General features: G+C 44.0%; 5 protein-coding genes across 7 annotated transcripts; 2 read left to right on the top strand and 3 right to left on the bottom strand.

The window, feature by feature from the left end:
* Window positions 1-5,398: 5,398 nt before the first annotated feature.
* LOC127767194 (zinc finger protein STOP1 homolog) lies at window positions 5,399-7,399 on the top strand. Its single transcript, XM_052292451.1, has 2 exons — window positions 5,399-5,778; window positions 5,868-7,399. Exon 2 carries the CDS (start codon window positions 5,900-5,902, stop codon window positions 7,055-7,057), a length of 1,158 nt encoding a protein of 385 aa, XP_052148411.1. The 5' UTR covers window positions 5,399-5,778; window positions 5,868-5,899; the 3' UTR covers window positions 7,058-7,399.
* Window positions 7,400-7,513: 114 nt separating this feature from the next.
* Window positions 7,514-9,861, bottom strand: LOC127767195 (uncharacterized). 2 transcript variants are annotated; one of them, XM_052292453.1, is made up of 3 exons: window positions 9,630-9,861; window positions 9,101-9,173; window positions 7,514-8,337 (listed from the first exon to the last, which is right to left on the bottom strand). In XM_052292453.1, the coding sequence occupies exons 2-3, from the start codon at window positions 9,170-9,172 to the stop codon at window positions 7,753-7,755; spliced, it is 657 nt and encodes a 218-aa protein (XP_052148413.1). In that variant the 5' UTR covers window position 9,173; window positions 9,630-9,861; the 3' UTR covers window positions 7,514-7,752. The 2 variants fall into 2 exon arrangements, with proteins under 2 accessions (XP_052148413.1, XP_052148412.1); XM_052292452.1 differs by having other exon boundaries at window positions 9,622-9,859.
* Window positions 9,862-10,350: 489 nt separating this feature from the next.
* Window positions 10,351-13,329, bottom strand: LOC127767196 (uncharacterized). Its single transcript, XM_052292454.1, has 5 exons — window positions 13,093-13,329; window positions 11,952-12,151; window positions 11,000-11,101; window positions 10,852-10,903; window positions 10,351-10,764 (listed from the first exon to the last, which is right to left on the bottom strand). The coding sequence occupies exons 1-5, from the start codon at window positions 13,199-13,201 to the stop codon at window positions 10,652-10,654; spliced, it is 576 nt and encodes a 191-aa protein (XP_052148414.1). The 5' UTR covers window positions 13,202-13,329; the 3' UTR covers window positions 10,351-10,651.
* A 542-nt stretch (window positions 13,330-13,871) lies between these two features.
* Window positions 13,872-19,141, bottom strand: LOC127766978 (uncharacterized). 2 transcript variants are annotated; one of them, XM_052292169.1, is made up of 10 exons: window positions 19,023-19,141; window positions 18,795-18,894; window positions 18,562-18,664; window positions 18,060-18,203; window positions 17,332-17,390; window positions 16,709-16,776; window positions 16,570-16,621; window positions 15,479-15,667; window positions 14,788-15,390; window positions 13,872-14,521 (listed from the first exon to the last, which is right to left on the bottom strand). In XM_052292169.1, the coding sequence occupies exons 1-10, from the start codon at window positions 19,037-19,039 to the stop codon at window positions 14,306-14,308; spliced, it is 1,551 nt and encodes a 516-aa protein (XP_052148129.1). In that variant the 5' UTR covers window positions 19,040-19,141; the 3' UTR covers window positions 13,872-14,305. The 2 variants fall into 2 exon arrangements, with proteins under 2 accessions (XP_052148129.1, XP_052148130.1); XM_052292170.1 differs by lacking the exons at window positions 18,795-18,894; window positions 19,023-19,141 and having other exon boundaries at window positions 18,558-18,661.
* Window positions 19,142-20,151: 1,010 nt separating this feature from the next.
* On the top strand, window positions 20,152-23,627 carry LOC127766979 (protein DETOXIFICATION 54). Its single transcript, XM_052292172.1, has 2 exons — window positions 20,152-21,261; window positions 22,608-23,627. The coding sequence occupies exons 1-2, from the start codon at window positions 20,287-20,289 to the stop codon at window positions 23,181-23,183; spliced, it is 1,551 nt and encodes a 516-aa protein (XP_052148132.1). The 5' UTR covers window positions 20,152-20,286; the 3' UTR covers window positions 23,184-23,627.
* Window positions 23,628-25,218: the final 1,591 nt, after the last annotated feature.

Consider the following 25,218-nt stretch of genomic DNA (forward strand, 5'->3'; position numbering starts at 1 on the left):
GTCCCGTGGGGGTGGGGCCCTGTACAAAGACAACACTCTTTCCCGCACGAACGGTCATAGTTACGTTTCGCAATCATAGAGATCCGCTTTTGTTGTTTTCCGCAGCTTCTGCGAAGCCACTCTTAATATGATAAGAGCATGTACAATAGCGGGCTATAAGCCAGCTATAAATATATTTTAAATAGACAAATGAAGAGAGAGAAAAACAGCGGACTACAGATATATAGCCAGCTGCAGCACAGACTCCACAACGTAACGAGTGTATGACAGGTGGGATCGGGTATTAATAGTATAGTAAGCAACTATTATATAAATTGACTATTACATTAGCTCTAGATCATTTGGAGTTAGTAGTTGACTATACTATTAAATTTGCTCTAATAGTAGTATTCCATGTCGGATACCATTGTTAACAGTGAAATTTGGTAAGCCCAAATTTACCATCGGTTTAAAGTCAGTATCGGCTTCAAAGTTCTAGAATCAGCCGATGGGAGTCAAGTCGCCACGATGTCGTGTTCTTGGTGGAGTCGGATCAATCAAAGGAAGCTTATTATCTATTAATTAGGTATAGTTTGTTAGTTTTCTTTTATCTTTAGGAAAGTGTGTTTAGTGTCCGATAAGAACTTTATCTTTTCCTTTTCAGTTTCTTTCTTGTCCGACAAGGACTAGTATCTCCCTATGGGTATAAATATGTACACCCAGGGTCATTGTAATCTATCAATCTATCGATCAATAATACTCTCGGCACATCGCCACCCTCTTCCCTGAGGGTTTTACTTATCTTCCGGCGGAACTTGGGCACCTGACGCAGGGCTGCATCGGCTTTCGATCTCCAGCGAAGGGGTAAGTCCTACGTTCTGTCGGGCCTTGGTGAATCTGTCGGCTACGTTGGTGTTGTTCAAGGCTGCATCGATTCGATCTCTTGGATCGCTCTGGTTTGGTTGATATATTTGCCTACCTGATATCTCAATTATATCTCTAATTGCATTGTGTTTAGAGACGCATTGGTTTAGCTGGGACTATCTCGGTTAGGTTTGATCTCCTATCTTAGCCGATATATCTCTACAATCATAATACTGTTCTAAATAGATTTGTTATATCCATCACATTAGACAGATCTATCGGCTCATCGAGTATTAGAATATCATATACAATCTCGTGCTGCATCGGTTAGGTTCGATCTACTAGATTGTAGTTGATAATATAAGTCTTGTTAAGCCGATAGGTTCATGCTAATGTTTTATCGGGGTGCTAGTCGATAAGTTATCTGGACGTTGCATCGGCTTGTAGGGATTGCATATACATATAAGTTGGATTTAGCCGATGGCAACAAAGGTTTCACTGTTTAATCTAATCTTGTGGATCTTATGACATCGGACCTCCAGCCGATGTGTGCTTTAACCTTCGGATCAATATTTGTTCTACTATTTCATATTGTTAGCCGATTGGTTTCTACTGGATTATATTGCTATATTATATTATCATCAGCCGATTGCCTTTATATCATTATCTATATTGGACATATAGCCGATTGCTTAAACCTATCGCTATCGGCTGGTATCGGCATCGGCTATTATCGACTATCGGCTGGAACTACTTCATCGGCTTGTCAGCCGATCGGCTGTTTGATCTATTATTTGCAAATCTTGTCAGTTGTAGGATTAAACTAACTGGCACGCCCGCATCTCATTAATCTTTGGATCTGCACAGGAGCTAAGCAGATCTCCCAGACCGGTGTGTTTGATTTTTTCATCAACAACCATCAACATCAGTGTTTGTTGAAGGATATACTCCCTAGTACAGCTGATCGACCAAGGCATGGCTGGTGTCTGGTGAGAGCTGCGTTGTGTGTTGTGAAAGCTTCAAGATTCTGCCACGTAAGCTACTAAGTTTGGATAAGCTGTTTCAAAATATAGGCAAGAATAGTAATCAGACACGTGCAGTCGGTGACAGTTCAACGGCAGCAAGCATAGGGTCGGTTAGTTACATGAAAGGGCAAACAAGTTACACTAGCTTTCTTGTCCTTGTTTAAGAACTTAAGATTCTGATTAGAATATGAAGAAACTCATAGTAGTTTATAATTAGCTTCCGACTTTTAATTATTTTTTAATTCTACAACTATATTTTTTTTAAAAAAAATAAAATGAAAATTTAGAATGTTTACATGATCGCTTCTAATAGCTATCAGAAACTTCAATAAACCCTTTGTGTCAGTAGGTGCATGGAGCCGTAAGCCAATAACATCGACAGGACCAACCGTGTTAATTTGGCTTTGGCAAATTTTACTACATGACATCGCGACTTTGTGGTTTTAGCTGTAGGACACCGCACAAACTCACTTTTGGGGAAAAATACTATCTAAACGTGGTTATTTGCCAGAGTCAATAGAGTATTCGTCCATTAAAATAGTGTATTCGTGCTGACGAGTCAATAGAGGGCTCAAAATTTTACACAAAGTGACCAAATTGCCCCTCCTTTCTTTTCCTCTTCCTCTCTTCTTCCTTTAGCTCTTCCTCTATCTCCCACCACGGCGTCTCACAGGTGATGCGCCCACGGCTCAAGATGGCAGGCACGGGGGCGAGAGAGTCCCAACCGCCGGGGGCCGTGGTCGTCGGGCGAGACCTCTTGCTAGGTATGCCGTGTCCAGACACCACGGCTAAGCTGCCGCCAACGGTGCCTGAGCACTCTAGCCAGTGGTGCCTGAGCACTCTACAACGGTTCGATGGGGGGCAGCAGCAGCTATGCTTGTGTGTGGCTTGCTACTGTACGATTTGGTGTTTGAGTGTTGCAATTTGGCTCAATGGAAAAAGGAAGAAATTGGAGACGAGAGATTTGACTCCGTGATGTTGGTTGCTTGTGGATTAGCACAAAGAGGGGGAGAACTCCGAGCCGGCCCAAGCCACGCCGCCGCTACTTCATGCCGTCGCCTCGAGCTGCGACATCGTCACTGCCACGTCATTTCCGTGCCGCTGCCGCCGCCGGTGAGCTCCGGCCGCTCCGAGGCCGAAACCTTCTCTTTTCACACTGCCGCTTCCCTCTCTTTCTTCCTCAACTCCGGCAGATGCCGCCCGTCGTCGAGCGCCGCCTTCCCATCGTTTCGGAGCTCGATGCCGCGCCACGAGTCCGCCTCCATCTCCTCATGCCGATGCCGCCACTCACAGATACTGCCAAAGCGTTGTCTCCGCCGAATGCCGTCGTGCCAGAGTGCACCCACGACGCGGTGGAGCGCTGCCGTGACATTGGAAAGGGAAAATAAGGAGGAAGAGGAAGAATATGATAAGTGGGGCAAGGGGTATTTTTGACATTTCACACTCTTTATCTCTCCTACTCAACTAGAAATTAATATTTTAATGTGCGCGGTGTTCAGCAGTAAATAACCATGTTTAGATAGTGTTTTCTCCCAAAAGTGAGTTTGTGCAGTGTTCTACAGCTAAAACCACAAAGTCGTGATGTCATGTAGTAAAATTTGCCTTTTGGCTTTTAAGCAGAGCGCAGGACATACGTGGCACACTGTCACTTAATCTGGACGCTGTTACATGCATGTCCGAATACGGTGCACTGCATGCTGCCATTTCGCTCTTCGTTTTGACTTGGTCGCCCCTCTCGACTTACTAATTTCTACACACCTTGTTCCGTGGTTCGTTTACACAATACTAACCGATAATGTATAATCCAACTATGCAGTTTTTTCCATCATGTTTTTAGCGAGAATTATCTAGAGTGTTATAGCCGTTGGTCTAGCTTTATATATGTTGACGATTTCGCATATGACTGTATCTTTTTTCTGGTAAACAAAACTCAAGCTCTTGGTCTTAAAAAAAAGAAATATTACTTTACTTTTAATCTTCACTATTGATGCAACAAATTAGTTGGTAGAGAAAACCTTAGTTTTAGTGTCTCCTTGTCCTCGCACACAACATGCGAGAGAAGTGTGATACATTTAAGACTAATCTCAAATAAAAGAAATAAAAGAAATGTGGTTGTGTAATTTTCAGTCACCTAAAACTACCCATAATTTTAAGTTGTGTTATGCATGGCTAGATTGCATCAATATTTGTGTGTGCTACTACAGTAACGGACATCTTCCCCTCCTCTCCCTCGCCACGCGACTCCAGATCTGATTGAGCCATATGCGTTGTAATTTGTGCTTTTTCCTACCCCTTGCGTATTGTCAACAAGGCTCGCCCTACCGGCCTTCTCCCTTCCCCTCCTCTTGCTCCTCCTGAAGCCCAAGCGGCGGTGAAGTACTCCCACCCTGCTTGTTTTTTTGTCCCGACGGCTTGTGCTATGAGACACCGCCACCACTGCCACCCTCATCTTTCTAACTACCTCCTCCGTTTCATATTATAAGATTTTCTAGTATTGTCCACATTCATATAAATGTTAATAAATCTAAACCCATATATATGTCTAGATTCGTTAACATATATATAAATGTAGGTAATATTAAAAAGTTTTATAATATAAAACGGAGGAAGTACTCCAGATCGGAAGCACCCATTGTCGACCTCGTCCACCGTGGCTCCTCCAACCCCTCAAGCCACCTGCCCACGTCCACGGCCGATCGCATGTCCTCAGCGCTTCCCGTCATCCTTCCAAGTTCATGGAATCCCCCTGTTTCTTCTGCCTTCAATCCCCTAACCTCTAACTTAGTATCGCAGCCGCCATTGAGTCCTTTGCCATTAATTTCCCTCTCTTTTCTCCTATTTCCCTTGATTTAGAGGTTGGAGGTGAGCGAAATTTCTCACAATTTTAAGTTATCTAAAGCCTAGAGATCTCCAAAACAAAATAAGTACCAGTAGCGTATGTGGACCGTGGAGCATACGTATCGTGTGTAAACACTTCTGTTACAGCACAAATATGGGGTTAGCCCGCTGTTAATAAAATCGGTTGGTGTGAACACTCACAGATACTACTCAAGAGGAACACAATACGGTAATACCCGGTGACACCAACCCAGCTTCCCAAGCATATGCATCATGCTTACCTTGTTACTTATGCTGTAGATGGAAGGTGACCTTGCTGTTCTCTTTCAGAGGAAAGGCAAAAAAATGATCAGTGAAGGAATGGTGATCGGCAAGTGAGGTCAACACATCCATGGGGCCTTTTAACGCAACGTGTACCCAGTAAAATTATAAAATACTCCATCCCCTTTATATTATAAGTGTTAACTTTTTTTCTAGTCAAATTTTATTAAGTTTAGCTAGATTTACATAAAAATTAGTAACATCTTAAAAATCAAATTAATTTCATTAAATCTAACATTGAATATATTTTTTAACATTAAATATACGGAATTGCTATTCATCTGTTGACAGATTTTTTGATAATATGTTTGTTTTGTGTAAAAAATATTAAAGAAGTTTAATTAGAAAAAAGTGATTATAATATGTAAGCTTTCTATTGTTCAGAAGGGCAAAATTTGGTGGCTTTCCTGACCAAAGCAGAGCACCAAGAGCCAGGAAGAAAAAGCACGAGACCCTGAAGAAGAAACCAGTCAACCAACTCGTGCACATTACATTTCCATGCCAATGCTTCGGCTTTAGTGACGCAAGAGCTTACCATGCCGTCGACCTAGTCGCCGCCGCCGTGGAGCCCACACACCTTATCAATTGGAGTATATATTACTGCCTTGATTAGCTCAGCTGTCAGCTCGACTCACATTTCATCACCGACAAGCAGAAGTGATCTGATCAGGAGCACAAAAAAAAAATCATCTGACACTCGATCGAATTTTTACCTTTCTTTGATCAGCATTGTCATTCTCATCATCTCAGGGTAAGTGTTATGCCATTGCCAATGCCACTCTGAACATGTCCATTTGGGTTCTTGATCATTGATTCAATTTTTGTTGGCATGTATTTCAGGGGAAGGATCATATTCATCGTTGTTGTCGACGATGATGATGAGTAGTAGTGCCGATCATTTCAGCAACAACAATAATAATCAGGCGATGTACTTGGAGCAAGATGAAGATTTCTCCCAGATGATCATGGAGCTGTGTGATTTTGATGCGAGTAGCACGACGCAAGCTCGCCATGGCGGCGAAGCAGCAGCAGCAGCAGCTGGGGACGCGAGGGCGGTGCTGACGTACCTGACATTTCTGGAGCAGAAGATCGGCCACCTCCGCGGCATAATCTCGTCGACGCCGAACCCGCCGCCGCAGATCGTCGCCGCCGAGCTCAGCTGCATCGTCGTGCAGCTCGTCTCCATCTCCAAGAACCTCGCCGCGGCGCGCCGCGGCGGCGACGACGCGGACGCGGACGCCAAGCACGACGGCAGCAGCGACGCCGACGAGGGCGCCGATGGCGACGGCGAGCGCGCCCCGCCGCGGGGCTCCTACGAGGTGGTCCAGATCGAGAAGGAGGAGATCCTGGCGCCGCACGTCCACTTCTGCGGCGTGTGCGGCAAGGGCTTCAAGCGCGACGCCAACCTGCGGATGCACATGCGCGGACACGGCGAGGAGTACAAGTCGGCGGCCGCGCTGGCCAAGCCCGGCGGTTCGCCGTCGCGTTCGCCGGCGGCGGCGGACGCGGCGGCGAGGAGGCGCTTCTACTCCTGCCCGTACGTGGGGTGCAAGAGGAACAGGGAGCACAAGAGCTTCCAGCCGCTCAAGACGCCCACCTGCGTCAAGAACCATTACCGGCGGAGCCACTGCGACAAGAGCTTCACCTGCCGCCGCTGCAACGTCAAGAGGTTCTCCGTCGTCGCCGACCTCCGCACCCACGAGAAGCACTGCGGCCGCGACCGCTGGGTCTGCTCCTGCGGCACCTCCTTCTCCCGCAAGGACAAGCTCTTCGCCCACGTCGCCATCTTCGACGGCCACTCGCCGGCGCTGCCGCCCGAGGACTACGACGACGACGCCGCCTCCGGTCAGCTGCCGCACGCCGCCGGCGAGGCAGTGGGCAGAACGGTGGACACGAACCGCTTCTTCTCCGATGGATTGATGATCAAAGGCAGCATGGATGATGAGCGAGGAAGCCTCTCGCCGATGGGGCTCGATTACTGTGAATTCGATGGAATTGATCTCTTTGCAGCAGCAGCATTCGATTTTTGAGAACAGAGGATGGTTTCAAACTTTGAACTGTCTCTCAATCCTGATGAATAATGTCAAAGCTTAAGCTTAATCAATTGACACTAGCATGTACAACACTTAGGAAACATGTTAGAAACATTTTTTTTTCTCTCTAAAAAGGGGAAATCAGAAGAGGGCATTAGACTGGACATACCTTAATCCTGCACATGTTGAAACAACCCAAGAGATTGGGGAATCTGAGACCCCTTCCATCTGCAGATACTGACATATCATATTGCATTTCATTACTCAGAACCGTGAAACACTTGTTCATCATACATATATCAGGTAATCAGATGCAAATGAGAAACTGATTTTTTTTAATACACAAATATGAGATACTGATTATATATCAAGCACAATGACAAGAATGGCAGAACAGCACAATTCAAGTACTCGCATTGCCTCAACAGACCAAAAGAAAAGAACAATTAAACGTTGAAGAACTCACAGAAATTCAGGTATCTGATATATTTGTTTTTACATCCCTGATACAGATAGTATGGAAAAGGTGCTGTTCAAGATGTAAACAAAACTAACATGCTGAGGCTAATCCATCTACTATAAATGTGTTTTGTTTATGTTAAGAGAGGTTTTGAGTAACCGATATAGAAATAGACAAATAGCTGGGAACCTATAATTCAACTGTAAGTTCTGCACATTAACGTAGAGCAGAACTAGAACCTAACCCAGCAACGGGTGCACTGCGCCATGCAGTCCCCTCGGCAGTCCACATTGTACCCCAAAACTTTTGGATTCCTTAAAAGAAGACTCCGGAGTGTTTTTCCATTTATTCCCCAGTCACTGTCCAGCTTGCCTACATTCAGTTTCACCTCGCTGTCAAGGTCACATCCAAGTACTTCTGGGAATTTCTTCAGCAATTTGCGAAGGTCATCATCGGAGAGCCCAAGAGTTCTAATGTAGTTCAGTACTCCACTAACCACCTCAGCATTTGGAACCTCCTTCTTTCTCTCTTCACTCCAGTATGGTGAATGAATCCATCCAAATGCCTTCTTCAGCATTTTGTCGGCGTCTTCAATGGAGTAATCCAGTGATGTTAGTATCTGTTTGGCTTCTTCCCATGTTTTGTTGTCACCAGCATCGACAACGGTAGCTTGAGCTTGATCAGCGGAGAATGTCCTCCATTTTCTCTGAGTCCTACTATTTTGAGTTTTTCCAAATTCAATGTTTGGCTGGATAGTTAATCTTCCTCCATATTTCTTCTTGGAAAATCTCGCATTTGGTGAACTAAAGAGATCACACTACACAAAACATGAATCACTCAAAATTCATCAAAATACATTAAATCAATCTGAAGCAAGCTGGAACTGAATGTGATATAGTGAACCAGTTTTTTCAAGGAAAAAAAAAGATTGACATATAGAAATAGAGAACTCCTAATGGAGATATCAAGCTTGTTACAAACTAGAGGTAACATAATAAAAGTATAAAACACTGCATAACTTATTACATAACTCCAAGTGCAGAAACACAGTACATGGCCCTTCACTGAAAACATAGATTTTTGAACAAATGGAGAATTGGTAAATGATGTTTGAGAAAAGCATCTAGTATTGAACATCAAATCAATGAGAATGCTGCCAGGGACCTAACCAAAATAAATACTTAAATGCAGTCTGAATTTGCTGAACGTGTCGAGGTGTAAAGGTATATCTAAGTATCTAACCACTGGATGACTGAAGAACCCCACGCACATCTGTTTCATTAAACGCATTTGAGAGGCCATTTCATCAAATTCATATGGTGTCATAGTATATGATACATAAGTAGTCAGCTGGCACAATATTTTTTTTTCACTGAACAAGACATTTAATCCTTATGTGGGGCGCACGTTCATATAAAGAGTGCCAATAAATATAGTCCGACACTGAAAGGCGCACATGCTCAATATTAACAGTGCAAAACTATATAATTTGTTGATTCAGCATGGCAGGAAATGAAGGTGAGAATCTCTGGAAAAACACAACATGAATGGCCATCACCGGACAAAGTGGAGCATCTTACGCTTGGAGAGAGGCTGATCGCAGCAGTTTCAGTAGCAGTTAAGAAAGGCAATGATGGGGATTTCGCCAACATCCTGCATATCAATCAAATGGCTAAAACAGTTAATGGCATGGAGGAAAGGCAGACACTTATATACAGGTGACAGATGGGGGAATTTGATGGTCTTGGTGCTCAGAAATTTCCTAAGGAGATAAATGGGGCCGCAAATTCTGAGTCAGATTTCAATCTAGATGAACTCTCGCACAACCCCCCCAGGTTATATACCCTCCATTACTTCATTGGCTTCCGATCAAAAGAGCTCTCTGTAGTCTGTAGCACGCGACTGAATTCCTTTCCCTTTGACACCAGAGCACAAGCAATTACTCACACAATTTCATCCATCCAGAGAGGTAGGGACTATATGGTCTATGAATGAAGAAGCAAGTAACGAGCATAGCAGCCGATTGAAATCACAAGTACTAGACACTAGTAGTAAAAAACAACAGATAAATTCGAGGACGAGAGAGAGAGAGAGCACGCACGCACGCACAGGAGGGAGGAACCGCGCGCGAATCTGGCCGCCTCCTGATTCCTGAAGGCTTTGCTCTTGCTCCGCTAGCCGGTTGCTAGCTCCTCGAGGAGAAGACGAGTTGTGTCTGTGTGGCTGAATGAATCTGCTCCCTCCCCGCCACAGGAGCGCGTCTCTGCCGGTGGGAGAGGGGAGAGAGAGAGAGACAAGATGGGAGGCGAGCCGTAGCCTAGCCCTTCACACTACTGGGGAGCTGGAGTACTTGGCATCAGCAAGAGCCACGCCACGACTACGAACAATTTTTTTTCCCCCGGAATGTGACGAGCTATAGAATCTAAATACGTGTATTTGAAAAAAAGGAAAAGAAAAGAAAAAAGTGTATTTGCCGTTTGGAAACTTAATTTCTGGGTTTTCGTGTCTAACGTTTGACCGTCTGTCTTATTTAAAAAAATTATGAAAAAATTTAAAGAGATAAGTCATGCACAAAATATATTTATGGTTTATCATCTAACAGTAATGAAAATACTAATCACAAAAAAATTTCATATAAGACGGACGGGCAAACGCTAGACACAAAAACCTAAAAATTGAGTTTTTTTTGGACGGAGGGAGTAGTGTATGTTTCTTTCCACTCCTCAGAAAAGGAAGAAAAAATAAAGAGAAAAGAAAAGAAAACTTTCTCTGGCAGAGGCCATAGGCCCATCCATAGTTGTTGGAGCAGCAATGCCATTGGGGCTCATCAAGGATGAACAAGTGCTCACTGTTGTTGCTATTTGCTAATCTCGTGTGAGTATATATATCAAACTAAAGAAAAAGCAATCGGTCTCATTAAATCCACCATGTGAATATCACCAAACAAGGCATAGCATAGCGAAATAGAATACACAGGGGGAGAGAAACTACTGCCGCCATCATTCGTACCATCAATCATCATCGACTTTAGCTAGCAATCTCTTCCAGCACAAATGAAATATCTCTTGTCTCAGAACGTCAGCCAGGGACGCAAGTACTCCATCTGCCATCACGTTATGTGCAGCAGCAATTCAGTGGCCTCCGTGGCGGTAGAGCAGCAGAGAACGGTAGACAGCAGCAAGGTGGAGGAACACGATCAGCAGCACGAGGAAGTCATCGAAGAATCCAAACAGCCCCAGCACGTCTATAATATATTCAAAACATTAACATTTAACAATCATATGCCCAGTGGTACTGGAATTCAGATCGCGGAGAAGAATATCGAACTTACTTTCAGGAAGAATGTCGATGGGGCTCAGGACATAAATTGCACTCAGGGCTACCTGCAAATTTTAATCAGTGAGAAACAATGTTTACTTCCACAAACATATAGTAGCTTTACAGATAACAAAAGGCACTTTAATGGCATAAAACCTTACCATCATGACCATCCTCGCCCTGAAGACAAGTGGGAGGGTCCTCTGGGGATCCAGTAGTTCCCTGAACAGTCTTCTGATGAAAAAGGGTAGGTCTTGCAACCTCTGAAAAAAGATCGTGAAAACATCAAGTAATTAGCTACCAAAGCTACTGCAGTTAGTCAACTAGATATGCTCATATTTGTTATATCTTAGATAGTTAAATATGACAACATGTTACACCTTAGTCACATTCCTCGTACAACAACTATGACAACTCTAGTCAATATGTACAAATAGAGTAATGATGAATAAGGGTATGTCACACTATTATCTATAATCTTTCCAACATAACAGAGTAACCGTGTTCATGTTTCCATTTTACCCTGATTAATGTTGAAGTACTGCCTTTCAGAGCAAGAGTAGAAGCTACTATTAGCGTTGGTTTGATTATGTAAAAATGGATGTTACTCTGTATAGGGATACACAATCACAAAGAAATAGAAAGCTAAAGATACTGAACCAACAGAAAGGCATAAAATGCTAGGTGTTATGAAACCTGACCTAATAGAGATTATCTAGCAACAATATTAAATGCATGCTACCATTTTTTAGAACTCAACGGTGCAGAGGCCCATTTGCATGCCAGTATCTGAAATGTGCATGCATTGTAGGAGTTAGAAGACAGATGATTTCTCAATCATAACCTGTGCAGGAATCAAAACTACACTATGAATCCTATAAAAGAATTTGGGGAGCATGCAAGCAAGGAACAATGAGCTAATTATGAGAAAATGAAACATATCCCCTTGGAGAACATTTATTGATGTGTGTGTGTGTGTGTGTGTGTGTGTGTGTGTGTGTGTGTGTGTGTGTTTGCAAATACAACATTTATTGATGTTGATTAGTCCTATGTACATTCAAATTTCCAAATCTGAAGACAAAATAAGTAAGCTTTCGTGAACAATGTATAAACCTGAGTCAGGTTGCGGGGTGTTCCACCAAATATGCGGTTGTAATGCTGAACCTCTCCTAGAACATGCTGAATTTGCGGATCATCATCATTATCTATTGATACATTTGCTGGTACCAGAAGATTAATAAGGCGACGGCAAATGGGACACTTGCAAGGCTGTACAGCAGGTCCATGATTCCAAACACGGATAATGCACTCTCCTGCAACAAAATTAGCATAGTTACTACTAATACTTTCAGTAATACTAGAGAAGTAGTGAAGGAAGTATAGTTGGGTAGGAAATACATGCTCAAAAAGCATATGCGCTACCAGGTCTTATGGCCAAACTGAAATAAAAAGAATAACTGATGCAGTGGGTAGCTCTGTTGTAAAAGACAAAGTGGTAGTATAATATATCATATCATACTGATTTCATAGTGTTGAGCCTGATTCATGCATCATAGAAGATATTGCTCTTTCGGAGTGAATAAAATTAATGCTACCATTTCATAACATGACAAGTAATACCATTGAACTAAGGGGGTAAGAGCCATTTGGTTATCCCAAATAATCCTAATGTATAAACCTAATTCAGTCCTATAAATATGAATGCGCACAAGCACTGAGATGGTGTTTGATTGGCTTTAGGGATGAAGTTGACTTTTCCACATAGTTGCTCGATGAGCAATTGTGGTGTTCATTGGTATTCAAGTGTATGGCACAATCTTAGATCTGACCTGGCTTTCCATCAGTTCATGTAGAATGTATTACACACTACTCCCAGTCTTCCAGCTACATGAGTTCCAAAATTTCAACCAACCTACCAAAAAACCACCATAAACCCTCATTTGGCATCGACACACACATACACAAATTATCCTAAACCGGCAAATTAGAGCCTTCTCATCATGCAGCCAACTCAAAAACCGCGTAATCTACAACATCCTTGTCAATTCTAGCCAATACAAACCATTTCTATATCCAGCGGAAGCCAAAAAAAAACGACCGGAATCAAATGAAAACCTACGCATAATCTCCCAACCTAATCGGTGGAAACAGGTGGATCGAGGTTCCAGGAAGCGATGGAGCTTCCATGGTGAGGGGAAGCGGGGGGGGGGGGGGGGGGGGGGGGGTAAGGGCGAGGGAAGATTGGGAGACGAACCGCAGAACCAATGGGAGCAGTTGGCCTGGCAGGGGATCCGGAAGCGGTCGTGGCAGACCGAGCAGACGTCGTCCTCCGGCGGCACAGCCGACGCCGACGAGGAGCTCATCCCCTTCCCTCCGTCGAGCGGACGCGGTGTCCGCGGTTTTTTTCCGAGTCGTCGGCAAGAGGAGAGAAATTTGGGAGGGCAGCTGGTTGAGTTGCTTTCTTCAGCCACGGCCACGATCCGATTCGACACCCCCGCCACCAAGGAAGCTAGTAGGAGTTTATACTCTGGTTTTATTTCTGTGTTTTTCTTTTCTTTTTCATTTTTTTGTCATTTTAACAGCAGGTAAAATTCTGGTTTTTTTCTGTGTTTTTTTAGTTTTTGTCATTTTAACAGCAGGTAAAAGTTCTTGCTTATTTTCTGTTTTTTTTTCTTTTTTTTTGTCATTTTAACAGCAGGTAAAATGGTGGTGTGATGTTATCATCGGAAACATTAGCCGCTAGGACCCACATGGCTCAGACTGGTTTTGCAATTATGCCTAGGAAAGTTCGATGAACCGGACTTCTAAGCATAATTACCTATAGCCCCATTTCGCTCGAATTGATAGATTATATGATTTCCATGATAGCTATATGAGGGTACAGACAAATGGATTACCTAACACAAAGTAAAAAAAAAATGATTTAGAAAGATATTCTAAGAAAAAAAATTTACACGAAACAAACTTAATAAAGCATACAAACGAAAATCTAAAATCTAGAAACCCACACAAAAAAAAACAGCTGAACAATCGTTCTTTAAAATTCAGTAACCCCACCCAAATATTTATAGAACTTTCACACGAGTTGATTGATATAGTACCCGTAGAAATCGAGAAAAAGAATATCTACGTGCAAAGGAGGTGCTAGACTGCAACCTGCACAGATTGACTGATCTTCGTCAACAGTCAACACTTCAATATCATCTTGCCTTGCACAGATCTGAACTTTGTGGGTCAAAACAGAAGCGAGTTACTGGAGTGCAAGAGGAGTACATTCAAGGTAATCCTAGATCACCAGGAGATCCAATTTATTTCTTTCTAGCTACATTTATTCTCTGCAACGTGTGCCTGTGATGCATTACTACTCTGGATGAGAACACTAGAGACAAAGTACACTATACTAATTTAGAATAACACATCGACACTGCAGTAACAACTAACAAACTTAAAGTTTCCGGATCTACTGTCTATGAAAACAGCGGCCATTTAGCGTCGCCCATTGCATACGAGATTATGTTCTTCTTCAGTGGTGATATGTACTGGGCACCGTGAAACGCTGCAGCCCTAAGCACATTGAGGGGTCCAAAATCAACAGAGTACATCTTCTGGAAACCATCTAGCAGCGCTGCCATTGCAACATTGGCTGCTTTGCGATCATTCTCATACCTTTTGAGCAAGGAAATCTGTCAAATAAAATCATTTATCATGTCAGTTTGATGTGATAATAAATATGATGTTGTTTATAGTACACTCCAACAAGAATTACACTACACTAAAGGGGAAATGAATTACAATATTTCAGATGCAGCATGATCGGTTCTTTCACATGTATCTAGTCAAGTACTTAAGTTTCAACTTTCAAGATGATGATATATTTGCTAATAGAATCCAGGTTGTGTTAGTATTTGAATAAAATGTTAACCAAAAGATTGCAGCAAGAGGTACTTACATCCCCAAAATCAGCACCCACAGAAACTCCTTCAGCGATAACTTTTGCTAAAGCAGCTGCATCTCCAAAACCTAAGTTGACACCTTGGCCAGCTAAGGGATGGACTGTATGAGCTGCATCACCGACTAGTGCTAACCTTTTTGAAATATAATCATGTGAATGCTTCAGCGACAATGGAAATGCCATTCTCTCAGAGACTACCCCGATTGCTTTTGGAGGTACTTCAAAGCATTCCTTTGTAGATGCAGCAGTACTTCCAATGTCAGAAAATAACTTTTCCATGTAATAGTCAAGACTACCAGAGTGTGGATGTGGACCGTAACCAAAATCCAATGCATTGTTCACAGACTTCACAAAATCTTCAGGACTCATTGACTTACGGCGCAATGACTCCTCTGGGCTCATTGTCCACACAATATTGCTGTAGTTGTCACCTATTGGAAGTAGAGCAATTGGCCCAGAAGGGAGAAACCTCTGCCATGCACAATCGTTTTCGGTAATATGCTCCACTGTACAAATAATTGCACTTTGAGGATAATTCCACCCTGTTGTTTTTATGCCTGCTGTTTGCCTTACATTGGACTTGGAACCGTCAGCTCCCACCTACAACCATACATTTAAGTAGGCAACTGAAGGCAATGGACAAAGACAGAAGTTTGAACAGAAGCAAAAGAAGATGGTAGGCAATTACCACTAGTTTTGAATATAAAGTTTGTCCATCACTTAGCTCAAGTTTAACTAAATTGCTGCGATTTAATTCTTCTGGAGGGTAACCACTGGATATTGCTTCCCTTGTTGGTGCTTGTCTGCTCTTTGATGGTAAAGCAAGAGAAATCAGTCTAGTAGGGTAGATCATCTTTTCAATGTCTCCATTTTCCTCCTGATCAGGCAAAAATCTTTAAGCATTAGCCTTACTAAAAATAAAGGTAAGATTATCTGGCTGCAAATAACCCGACCATCAACTTCTATGTAGGTTTACTCTGTCCTACACATGGGTGGGAGTATTATTATGAGTAAATTGTATCAGAGGTACACGAACTTGTCAGATGGGTGCAATCTAGTACATGAACTTGTAAAACGCTCGTTTTGGTGCACGAACTTGTTTGGTGCGTGCGAACAAGGTCAAAATCGCACATCAAGGTTAATCTTGTTGATTTTGTTGTTGATTTAAACTCTATGTAAACATGTGTCTAAGAAGGATTAACATATAGGCATAACGATTGCATAAAATAAAAAACCGAGTAATGATGTAAGAGATAGAAACAAAGAAAGATAAAGTGGAAAGTAAGTTTACAAATATAACATTTCTACTATGTGCACGCACATCATCTACTAATTTATAATTTATATGTTCAACATAGAAAAATCGGTCTTGTCATGTCATTTTAGCCTTAGTTTGCATGTATCAAACAAGTTCATGCACCAAAACGAGCATTTTATAAGTTCATACACTAAAGTGCACCCACCTGACAAGTTCATGTACCGCTAATGCAATTTACTCTATTATTATCACAAAACCTTTACTGCTAATAAACTATATTGGTTAACCAAGAGGAAAGGAACCATAAAATGGTGTGTGTGTGTGTGTGTGTGTGTGTGTGTTTATAAAGGCCTCATAAATTTAGCTGTCTTGAATGCATAGATGGTAAGAATGTTCTATTCCAAATATATGCAAGGAAGCATACAATTCCATTTACAGATTAAAGTGGTATTAGACGAGTTCAAACATCACGCTCCATGCAGATACTAAAAAAATATCAAATATGTCAATTGAAGACAAACCTGTAATCGTAACAACAGTGAGTTGCAAAGCACCTTGTTCTCCACCACGCATCTAAACATTGAATCAATAAATAAGAAGTTAGTAATGAGTCAGTGACAGAAATTAGTCATAAATCACAGCTGCTTTCATAGAGCATACCCAAGATATTCTTTTCCCACATCCCTTGCACTATACCTTGTGTAACCCAGTCCAGTGTAATCCCATACCTGTTAGCAAATAGTACATGAGCACATCCAGAATTGCAGTTAGTGCTTAAACTGAAGCGCCCACTATCTGGAGGAAGAAACTGCTCTTATTTTGTGCAAGTTCAACATCAAAGAAGAAAATACAAAAGGTAAAGAATCCAAGTTCTAATACTTGCATGTATGGGTCCAGACTACTAAAAATATGGGTATGCAAACAGAAGCATAATATAGGTATACAACTATTCTATGTTCCAATTGAGAACTGATTACAAGTATTTTAAAATTCTAAGTACAATGATCTTTTATTGCTAGCCTGATGTGGAACCTGCAGTAGATGAATTCAGAGGCTGACTTAATTTTTCATTGATATTGATATAAAGGCAAGAACAAAGTCGCCTAGTCCAATAAGAATCAACATGTTCAGAATTTTGAACTTTAAAGAAATAAGTGGGCTCAAAGAGGAAATAGAGTTAAATGTGTTGGACAAAAATAGAGTAAAGGTGAAATTGAAAATAAAAGGATATTCACTATACATACAGAACAAATCATTTCATCAGGACAAGCAAGGTATATCACCTGCATTTTACCAAAGAAAGTGTGTCTTTGCTGTTGAACATGATCCCATGCACCAATATCTGCAATATAACATGGTACAAGTATGAAGAAATTGTTGAATGGGACGCTACCATCACTAGTAGGTAAAAGTAGCTTATTTGCACGTTTGAAGGGAGAAATACAGATACAGCAATTCTCAAGCTGTACTGTGCAAGCATGCAATTTCCCAGCCTTAATGTGCAAAAAATAGGGCTGAAACCTTAGCAAAAAATTGTGAAGATCACACATGAGAAAGGATATATAATATGATGCAACTGTACTGCAACGGAAATGGTGAGCATATAGATCAATGGAGTTCACAAGTCGCTTCAGCTTATCACTATACGGTACTGTAGTACGTACTCCAAAAGAAAGAAAGTTCAGCCGAATATTGCATTGTGATCATCCCAGGTAGGCGGTAGGCTATCAACTAATTTATATAATGAAGCAGATATCCACAAGAGTAAAAAGGAAGATAATAAAATAAACTACTAATGATGTAACTAGATAACTTTACAAAATGATGGAGACATAGAAGTAATACAAAAACGATTATAGCATTATGTTTATATATCTGCTCAAAACCAACATAAAACGTCATCAACAAAGTACCCAACCATGTTAAGAAAAACTTAATTCAAAGTACAAGCGCCTGAAAAATTCTGAACACGTACAGATAATATCAACGCATGTTCGATTAAAAACTGTACCTCTGAAGAAGGATATGGTCGCGGGAGTAATAGTACTGACCCTTGAATCAGGTACACCATCTTTCTTCAGATAATTTCTTGACTTCAATGCAGGATTGCTATCAATGATGCCAACCCTCAGATGTTTAGTCAATGGCATATTGGCTGCATGTGGATAAATAAGCATGTGAAAAACTTGATCCTTTTGTAAAATGACAGGTGTTTCTGATTTGAAACATTCAATCGTCATTTTCACATGTCTGAGGTGCGATTCAACTATAGCATGAAAAGCTACTCATACCAATACCAATGAAAAAAAATAATCATTAATAGCACTTAAAATTGCACTAATAGGTCGGTGAGGATCCTTGAGAACTATTTTCATCTGGGTTAAAAACTTTTTTCTAGACAATATCATAGCCTACAACAATAAGGGAGAAGTCTTCTTTACAGCCGAAAACGACTGACAGTAAGCAGAGCCAACAAAAAACAAGGAAGTACAGCATGAACAGAAAATACCTACACAATGCACAAGCAACAGCCAATCCCACCATGCCTCCACCAACGATAGCAATGTCGAGCTCGTCGGGTCTAGCTTTCACACCATCAATATTCTCTGTGTGATCCTACAAGTTTACAGTCAGAGTCAGCACCAGTATACGCTTGTTCCACGTCAACTCCTCAGTTCAGTTCCACACAGAGCAGTTCACAACACCCTAAACAACAAAATCGGCACACTCCAGTGGTGAAAGGTACCTGCGAGCTGGGCACCCCGGCGGCCGCATCCTGGAGAGAAGGCGGCGCGTCGCAGAAGGCCCTGACCAGCGGCCGGATCCGACTCGCCGCCGGGAAGCATCTGGTTTGGAGGGGGGGAGAGGGAAAACCAACGGAATGAGTAAGGAATAATCCAGGTTTAAGCGCAACGAGCAGGGGACGGGGGAGGAGGAGGCAGGTAGGCTCAATCGGAGAGATCGCGCGGCGCACCTTCCTCTGGAGAGCATGCCGGAGAGGGCGGGGCGGCGGCGGCGTCGTCGTCGGCGACGGCGGAGAGCTCCCGTCCGGTGCTAAAACCTGTGTGCCGTCGCCGGGTTTGGTTTGTGAGTTTGTGGCCGACTCCGCGACACGCCCGCAGAAAGCAGGCAGCGCACTGGACCCGGGCTTGGGCTTTTGTTTTCGTCGTGGGTTGGGCCCAACCAACCCACCAAGCAGACCAATGTGAAAACTTTTCGGCCCTCTAACTGGCCTACCAGATGCAAGCAGGCCGTAATTAGTATAACCTCTCGAGGAATAAGTTCACTTTAAGTCCTTTAATTTGACTAGTCCGAAATTCATCCCGAACCAAAATACCATATATAACGCGTTTTTCAACTCCCAAAACCGGGGTAAACTTGGTCCTAAGATGGTTTTGATGGTGGTTTTTGGCTAACGTGGCTAGTTGCGTTAACTTGGCACTTGCAATCATAAAAGACAGTGGCGGTTTTAGAAGGGATCTACAATGAACTTATTCCATCTCTTGGCGAAGAATAGAAGAAGAATCTTGGTATTCCATTTGACTTGTTGCGTATAGATCCACCAGATTTAGAGTGAATCCCAAACGTCTAGAGCGCGACAGCAACCCCATTGATTGTCTCTAGTTAATCTCGACTGGAAAAGTTCGCTTGTGGCCATGGGACATTGGAACTTCAAACAGTGCCCGATTAGTAGAAGTAACAGACTGGGCATAAGCGAGTAGAGATGCTTTGACAGGGAGATTCTTTGGCATCCAATGGGGGGAGAGAAGAAGAGATGAAAAGCCATCTCTGCGAGATATTCACTCACTCGTTGATCTTTCGCTGATGTGCTACGGCCATTAACCGGCATGCTAATGATCATCGATGGTTAATTACTCTAGTAATTTTTTTACAGTGATAATAATACTGGTAATATATGTGAACTATTGAAACGGCAACAGTAGCGGTGATGTTTATAATGGGTTAATGGCAAGCTACGCGTCAATGCGTCATGCACGGCCATTCGTATTTGGAGGAATTTTCTGTCCTTTTTTTTGAAGAAAAATAAATAATAAGAGAATAAATATAACAAAAAAGAAATGGAGTGAGGAACAGAGAGGAGAGGAATGGAATGAGAGGGGTCAAGCCGCCATATATAGTGGAGTGGAGGGTGCAAGCCTGGAGGGAGGCAGCTTAGCTAGGCTGGTCATCCGAGACAGCAAAGCTACAAAGTAGAATCGAACACATCCAAGGTTGCCATGGCCATCTCGCTGCAGGGGAAGGCGCAGCAGCAGCAAGAGGAGGGCGGCAAGGGCGGCGGCGCGGTGGATGACGACGGGGACGACCAGCCGTCGGTGGCGTCAGAGCTGCGTGAGCTGTGGGGGATGGCGGCGCCGATCACGGCGCTCAACTGCGTCGTCTACCTGCGCGCGATGGTGTCCGTGCTCTGCCTCGGCCGCCTCGGCCCTCTCGACCTCGCCGGCGGCGCGCTCGCCATCGGCCTCACCAACATCACCGGCCACAGCGTCCTCTTCGGCCTCGCCTCCGGCCTCGAGCCGCTCTGCGCCCAGGCGTTCGGCTCCAAGAACTACGACCTCCTCACGCTTTCGCTCCAGCGCGCCGTCCTGCTGCTCACCCTCGCCGCGCTGCCCATCGCGCTGCTCTGGCTGCACGTCGGCCCCATCCTCGTCGCGCTCGGCCAGGACCCCACCATCTCCGCCTCCGCCGCCGCGTACGCCGTCTACGCGCTCCCGGACCTCGCCGCCAGCGCCGTGCTCCAGCCGCTGCGCGTCTACCTCCGCTCGCAGGGGATCACCAAGCCCATGGCCGCCTGCTCCGCCATCGCCGTCGCGCTCCACGTCCCGCTCAACGTGCTCCTCGTGTTCGGCCTCGGCTTCGGCGTGCGCGGCGTCGCGGCCGCGCAGGCGCTCACCAACACCAACATGGTCCTCTTCCTGCTCGCCTACATCCGCTGGTCGCGCGCCTGCGACGCCACGTGGAAGGGCTGGGCGCGCCCCGCCGCCGTGGCGAGCGGCCTCGCCGGCCTCGTCCGCCTCGCCGTGCCCAGCTGCGTCGGCGTCTGCCTCGAGTGGTGGTGGTACGAGGTGGTCACCGTGCTCGCCGGCTACCTGCCGGACCCCGCCGCCGCAGTCGGCGCCGCCGGCGTGCTCATCCAGACCACGAGCCTCATGTACACCGTGCCCATGGCGCTCGCCGCCTGTGTCTCTACTCGGGTACGCCTCTCATCACTCACCAACTTAATTTGCACTAATCACTCTTCAGACACTGCATCCCAACGGGAAAAAAAAAGGTACTGCATCAAGATTCGTGAAAACGAAACTAAAGGCCACAACCATGGTCAGCGCTTGCCAACATCTTTATTTGGCACATTGCCACCTTTTTTTTCTTTTATTTTGATTCGTGCCAATCCGAATGTCAACAGCTCAGGCTGAGATTTTGCTTTGAGTTCACATCGCTGGAGTTAATTCGTCAACGGGTATAGGGTTGTTATACTTTCGAGAAAATTCAGTGAGCGAGTTTGTTATGAGCTAGTGCTGGGCAACATCATCATATAGTACTAGGCATATAGCATAATTTGCGCCGAGCTAGATGTTTTTAATCCTCCTCCTTGTTTGCTGGTGTCACTGTATCTGAGCTTATAGAATAGCTCAAGTTCAGATACAAACAAGCAAAACGACTGAATCTATCAAGATAGATATATATATCTTCGTGAACAGATTTGTGTCCCAATCTTGGCACAACAAGAAGATAAGTGCAACCTTAGCACAAGAAGTTTATCCTAATTTCTTCCTTCCACACACTCGTCAACCGCAAAATCATGTGGCTAAGTGTGTGTTGATGAGCTAGATACTCTAGACTGAATTTTCGATGTATAGTAGTAACAGATACCAACATTGTAGCAACAGATTCGTCTCTCTTTTTTTTATAGCATGGATATATAACCAAATCTTGAACATGTTCATCATCTTCCCACTGTTCCCTACACACATCAATCAACGAGCAAAGCAAGCGAGAGAAGCGACAAAATTCTGAATTTCTGCTGATTTTGTACAGAATCACCCCCTTCTTTTAAAGGCTGGTTGCCGGATACCATTTCTATCAGAGAATCGATTTTAGTAGCACTATTTACTGCATGCGAAACGGGACAAAGCTTGTGGGGGTTTTTTTTTTTTTTTGGTTTGTTTCTTCTTTGGCCATTGGTGGTTGGTCTTGTCATTGCTCGTGCATGTCAGCACAGTGCACACGAACAGTGCTTCCTCTGGGTGCCAGTGAAGCTCACAGCTGCACAGTAGGTGTTCGGAGAAAAGACAGAATTTGCAGACCGCGATGTCGCTGTTCATCCACTGTTTGTGAATTGTCAATTTGTCATGCATTGTACAGTGCAGAATTGAATCAGGAGTTGCAATGTTTATCTGGTTTAGTTCCCAACTTTTTCTTCAAACTTTCAACTTTTTTTATCACATTGAAACTTTCCTACACACATGAACTTTTAACTTTTCTGTCACATCGTTCTAATTTCAATTAAACTTTTAATTTTGTTTGATTGGTGATGATGCAGGTGGGGAATGAGCTGGGGGGAGGGAAGCCGAGGAGGGCGAGGATGGCGGCGATGGTGGCGCTGGGGTGCGCGGTGGTGATCGGGGTGGTGCACGTGGCGTGGACGGCGGCGTTCAGCCGGGAGTGGGTGGAGCTATTCACGCGGGAGGCGGCGGTGGTGAGGCTGGCGGCGGCGGCGATGCCCATCCTGGGGCTGTGCGAGCTGGGCAACTGCCCGCAGACCACGGGCTGCGGCGTGCTGCGCGGCACGGCGAGGCCGGCCGTCGGCGCGCGCATCAACCTGCTCTCCTTCTACCTCGTCGGCACCCCCGTCGCCGTCACCCTGGCGTTCGGCGCCCGCGTCGGCTTCGGCGGCCTCTGGTACGGCCTCCTCTCCGCGCAGGCCGCCTGCGTCGCGCTGGTCCTCCTCGCCGTCGTGTGGCGCACCGACTGGCACCTCGAGGCCCTCCGCGCCAAGAAGCTCACCGGCCTCGAGATGATCGCCGCCGCCGCCGAAGGCGACGACGACGAGTGCAAGCGCCTCATCGCGCCGCTGCCGCCGCCCGATGGTCACGATGTCGCCGTCGACGTCGTGTAGGACGACGTCGTTTACGATCGTGCACGTACGCTTTTGGTTTTGGGTACACGGCGACGCATGGCGCGGACACATGCATCGATCGATCGTTGATCGTACGGACCGAATTGGCCTAGCTATATGCTGCTGATCATACACTACGCGCTGCAAGTTGGGGCGTCAGTGGCTGAAGCTGCGTGCGTGCGTGGTTGGAAAATGACAGGGGCTGAATTAGATTAAGTGGGCTAGCAATATCAGGATCAACAAGCTATATATAGCTACAAGCACTGGTGAGGTGGGTTTGTTTTGTGTGTACATGTGCGTGTTTGTGTGAGTGTTGACAAGTTGAGATCGATGGCGATGGAACATGCAACGTGTACTGCTAGATGATCAGGAGCTAGCTAGGCCTGCCTGGATGATGATCATGGAGTATGATATTGCATGCAACTGCCATTTTATTGCCTACTAGGGGGTGTCTAGATTAGATGGGGCTAAAACTTTTTAGTTCATGTCACATCGGATGTTTGGACGTTAATTTAGAGTATTAAATATAGACTAATAAAAAAACTAATTTCATAAATGAGAGCTAATCCGCAAGATGATTTTTTAAGCATAATTAATCTATAATTATCAAAAGTTTACTGTAGCATCACATAGTCAAAATCATGGTGTAATTAGACTCAAAAGATTCGTCTCGCAAATTAGTCCAAGCTTATGGAATGGGTTTTGTAATTAGTGCATGTTTAATACTCTAAATTAGTATCCAAACATTCATTGTGATAGTGACTTGTAATAAATGCCTGGAAAACAAAAAGCCCCATGGTAGGAGCGTAGAGTAGAAAGCGATGGATCGAATTTAGGAGAACCTGGCATACAATACAATGCTGTTACGAGTACACGATCGAGTAGATGATGGATAGTGTGGGGGCCTGGGGATGAGAGAGATGAGATGGGATGAGATGAGAGATGTCATAGCTAGGGTAGGGACGACGATGGACGTGAGTGTGAGTGGGCTTTTTTATTTTTGTGGGAAAGTGGCTTTTTTGCGATGGATGATGATATTCTTCCCCCTTTGGGGAGGACAGAATCCCACCACCTTCGCTTTCGCCTTTCACCGCCGGTCCGCCGCCTGTCCCTCCCCTTCCCTCCTCTTCAATTCCCCTGCTTGTCTTGTCGCCGCCCTCTTGCCTTGCCTCGCTTTGCTTTCACCCCGCGAATCTTTCTTATTTTTCCCACTATATTTCTTTCACCTCCCCACCACTTTATCCATCTCTCTCCGTTTCAAATAAGTTTATTTTTCATTATCTTACAGATATCAATACAACACAAAAAAATAAAATATCTCTACTTTATTAAATCTCACTATAATTATTTCTTACTTTATTTACTCCTAATATAATTATTTTACACTTTTATAAACTTAAATACATTGATTACTTAAAAAAACTTATTTAGTATAAATAAAATGAGCTAAAGAAAATATAGTAGAGGGTGTAGTTTTCAAACAAATTCAGCTCCATTTTAGTTTTGCAGACTGCAGTGCTCAGCTGCTAGAATAATTTCTATGCCAATATAAAGATATCTCCACCTCACAATATAGCAACTTTTTGATAGACGGAACATATCCCGCTAAAATAGATTATATGTCTCGTCTAATTAAAAGTTGTTATATTTTGGAACGGTAATATGTACTAGTATCAATGAGCCTGTCTGTAATGCACGTGCTCTGTGCATGTCGACGTCTTGGTTACCGGCCGATATGTTCATGCGTGCGTATGTGCTTCTCCTGTCTCTCCCTCCCTGAATTCATCATCGGCTGCGTACGTGCGTGCGAACCATGCGTATCTGTTGCACTCGTCGTTACAGGTCTACATCACTATATCCACCCTCCGTGCTTGCGTACGTACGTTTAGGCCTCCTTTAATTTGCACCCTAGGAAAAATAGAGGATTGTAATTCTATACATACCATTGGCATTTGGAACATCAAATCCTATGGACTGGTGGATTGAGTTTCTATATACACCAATTTCGTATCAGACTAAAGCCATGTTTAGTTCC

The sequence above is a fragment of the Oryza glaberrima genome, chromosome 3, assembly GCF_000147395.1.
Source record: "Oryza glaberrima chromosome 3, OglaRS2, whole genome shotgun sequence".
Taxonomy (NCBI): domain Eukaryota; kingdom Viridiplantae; phylum Streptophyta; class Magnoliopsida; order Poales; family Poaceae; genus Oryza; species Oryza glaberrima.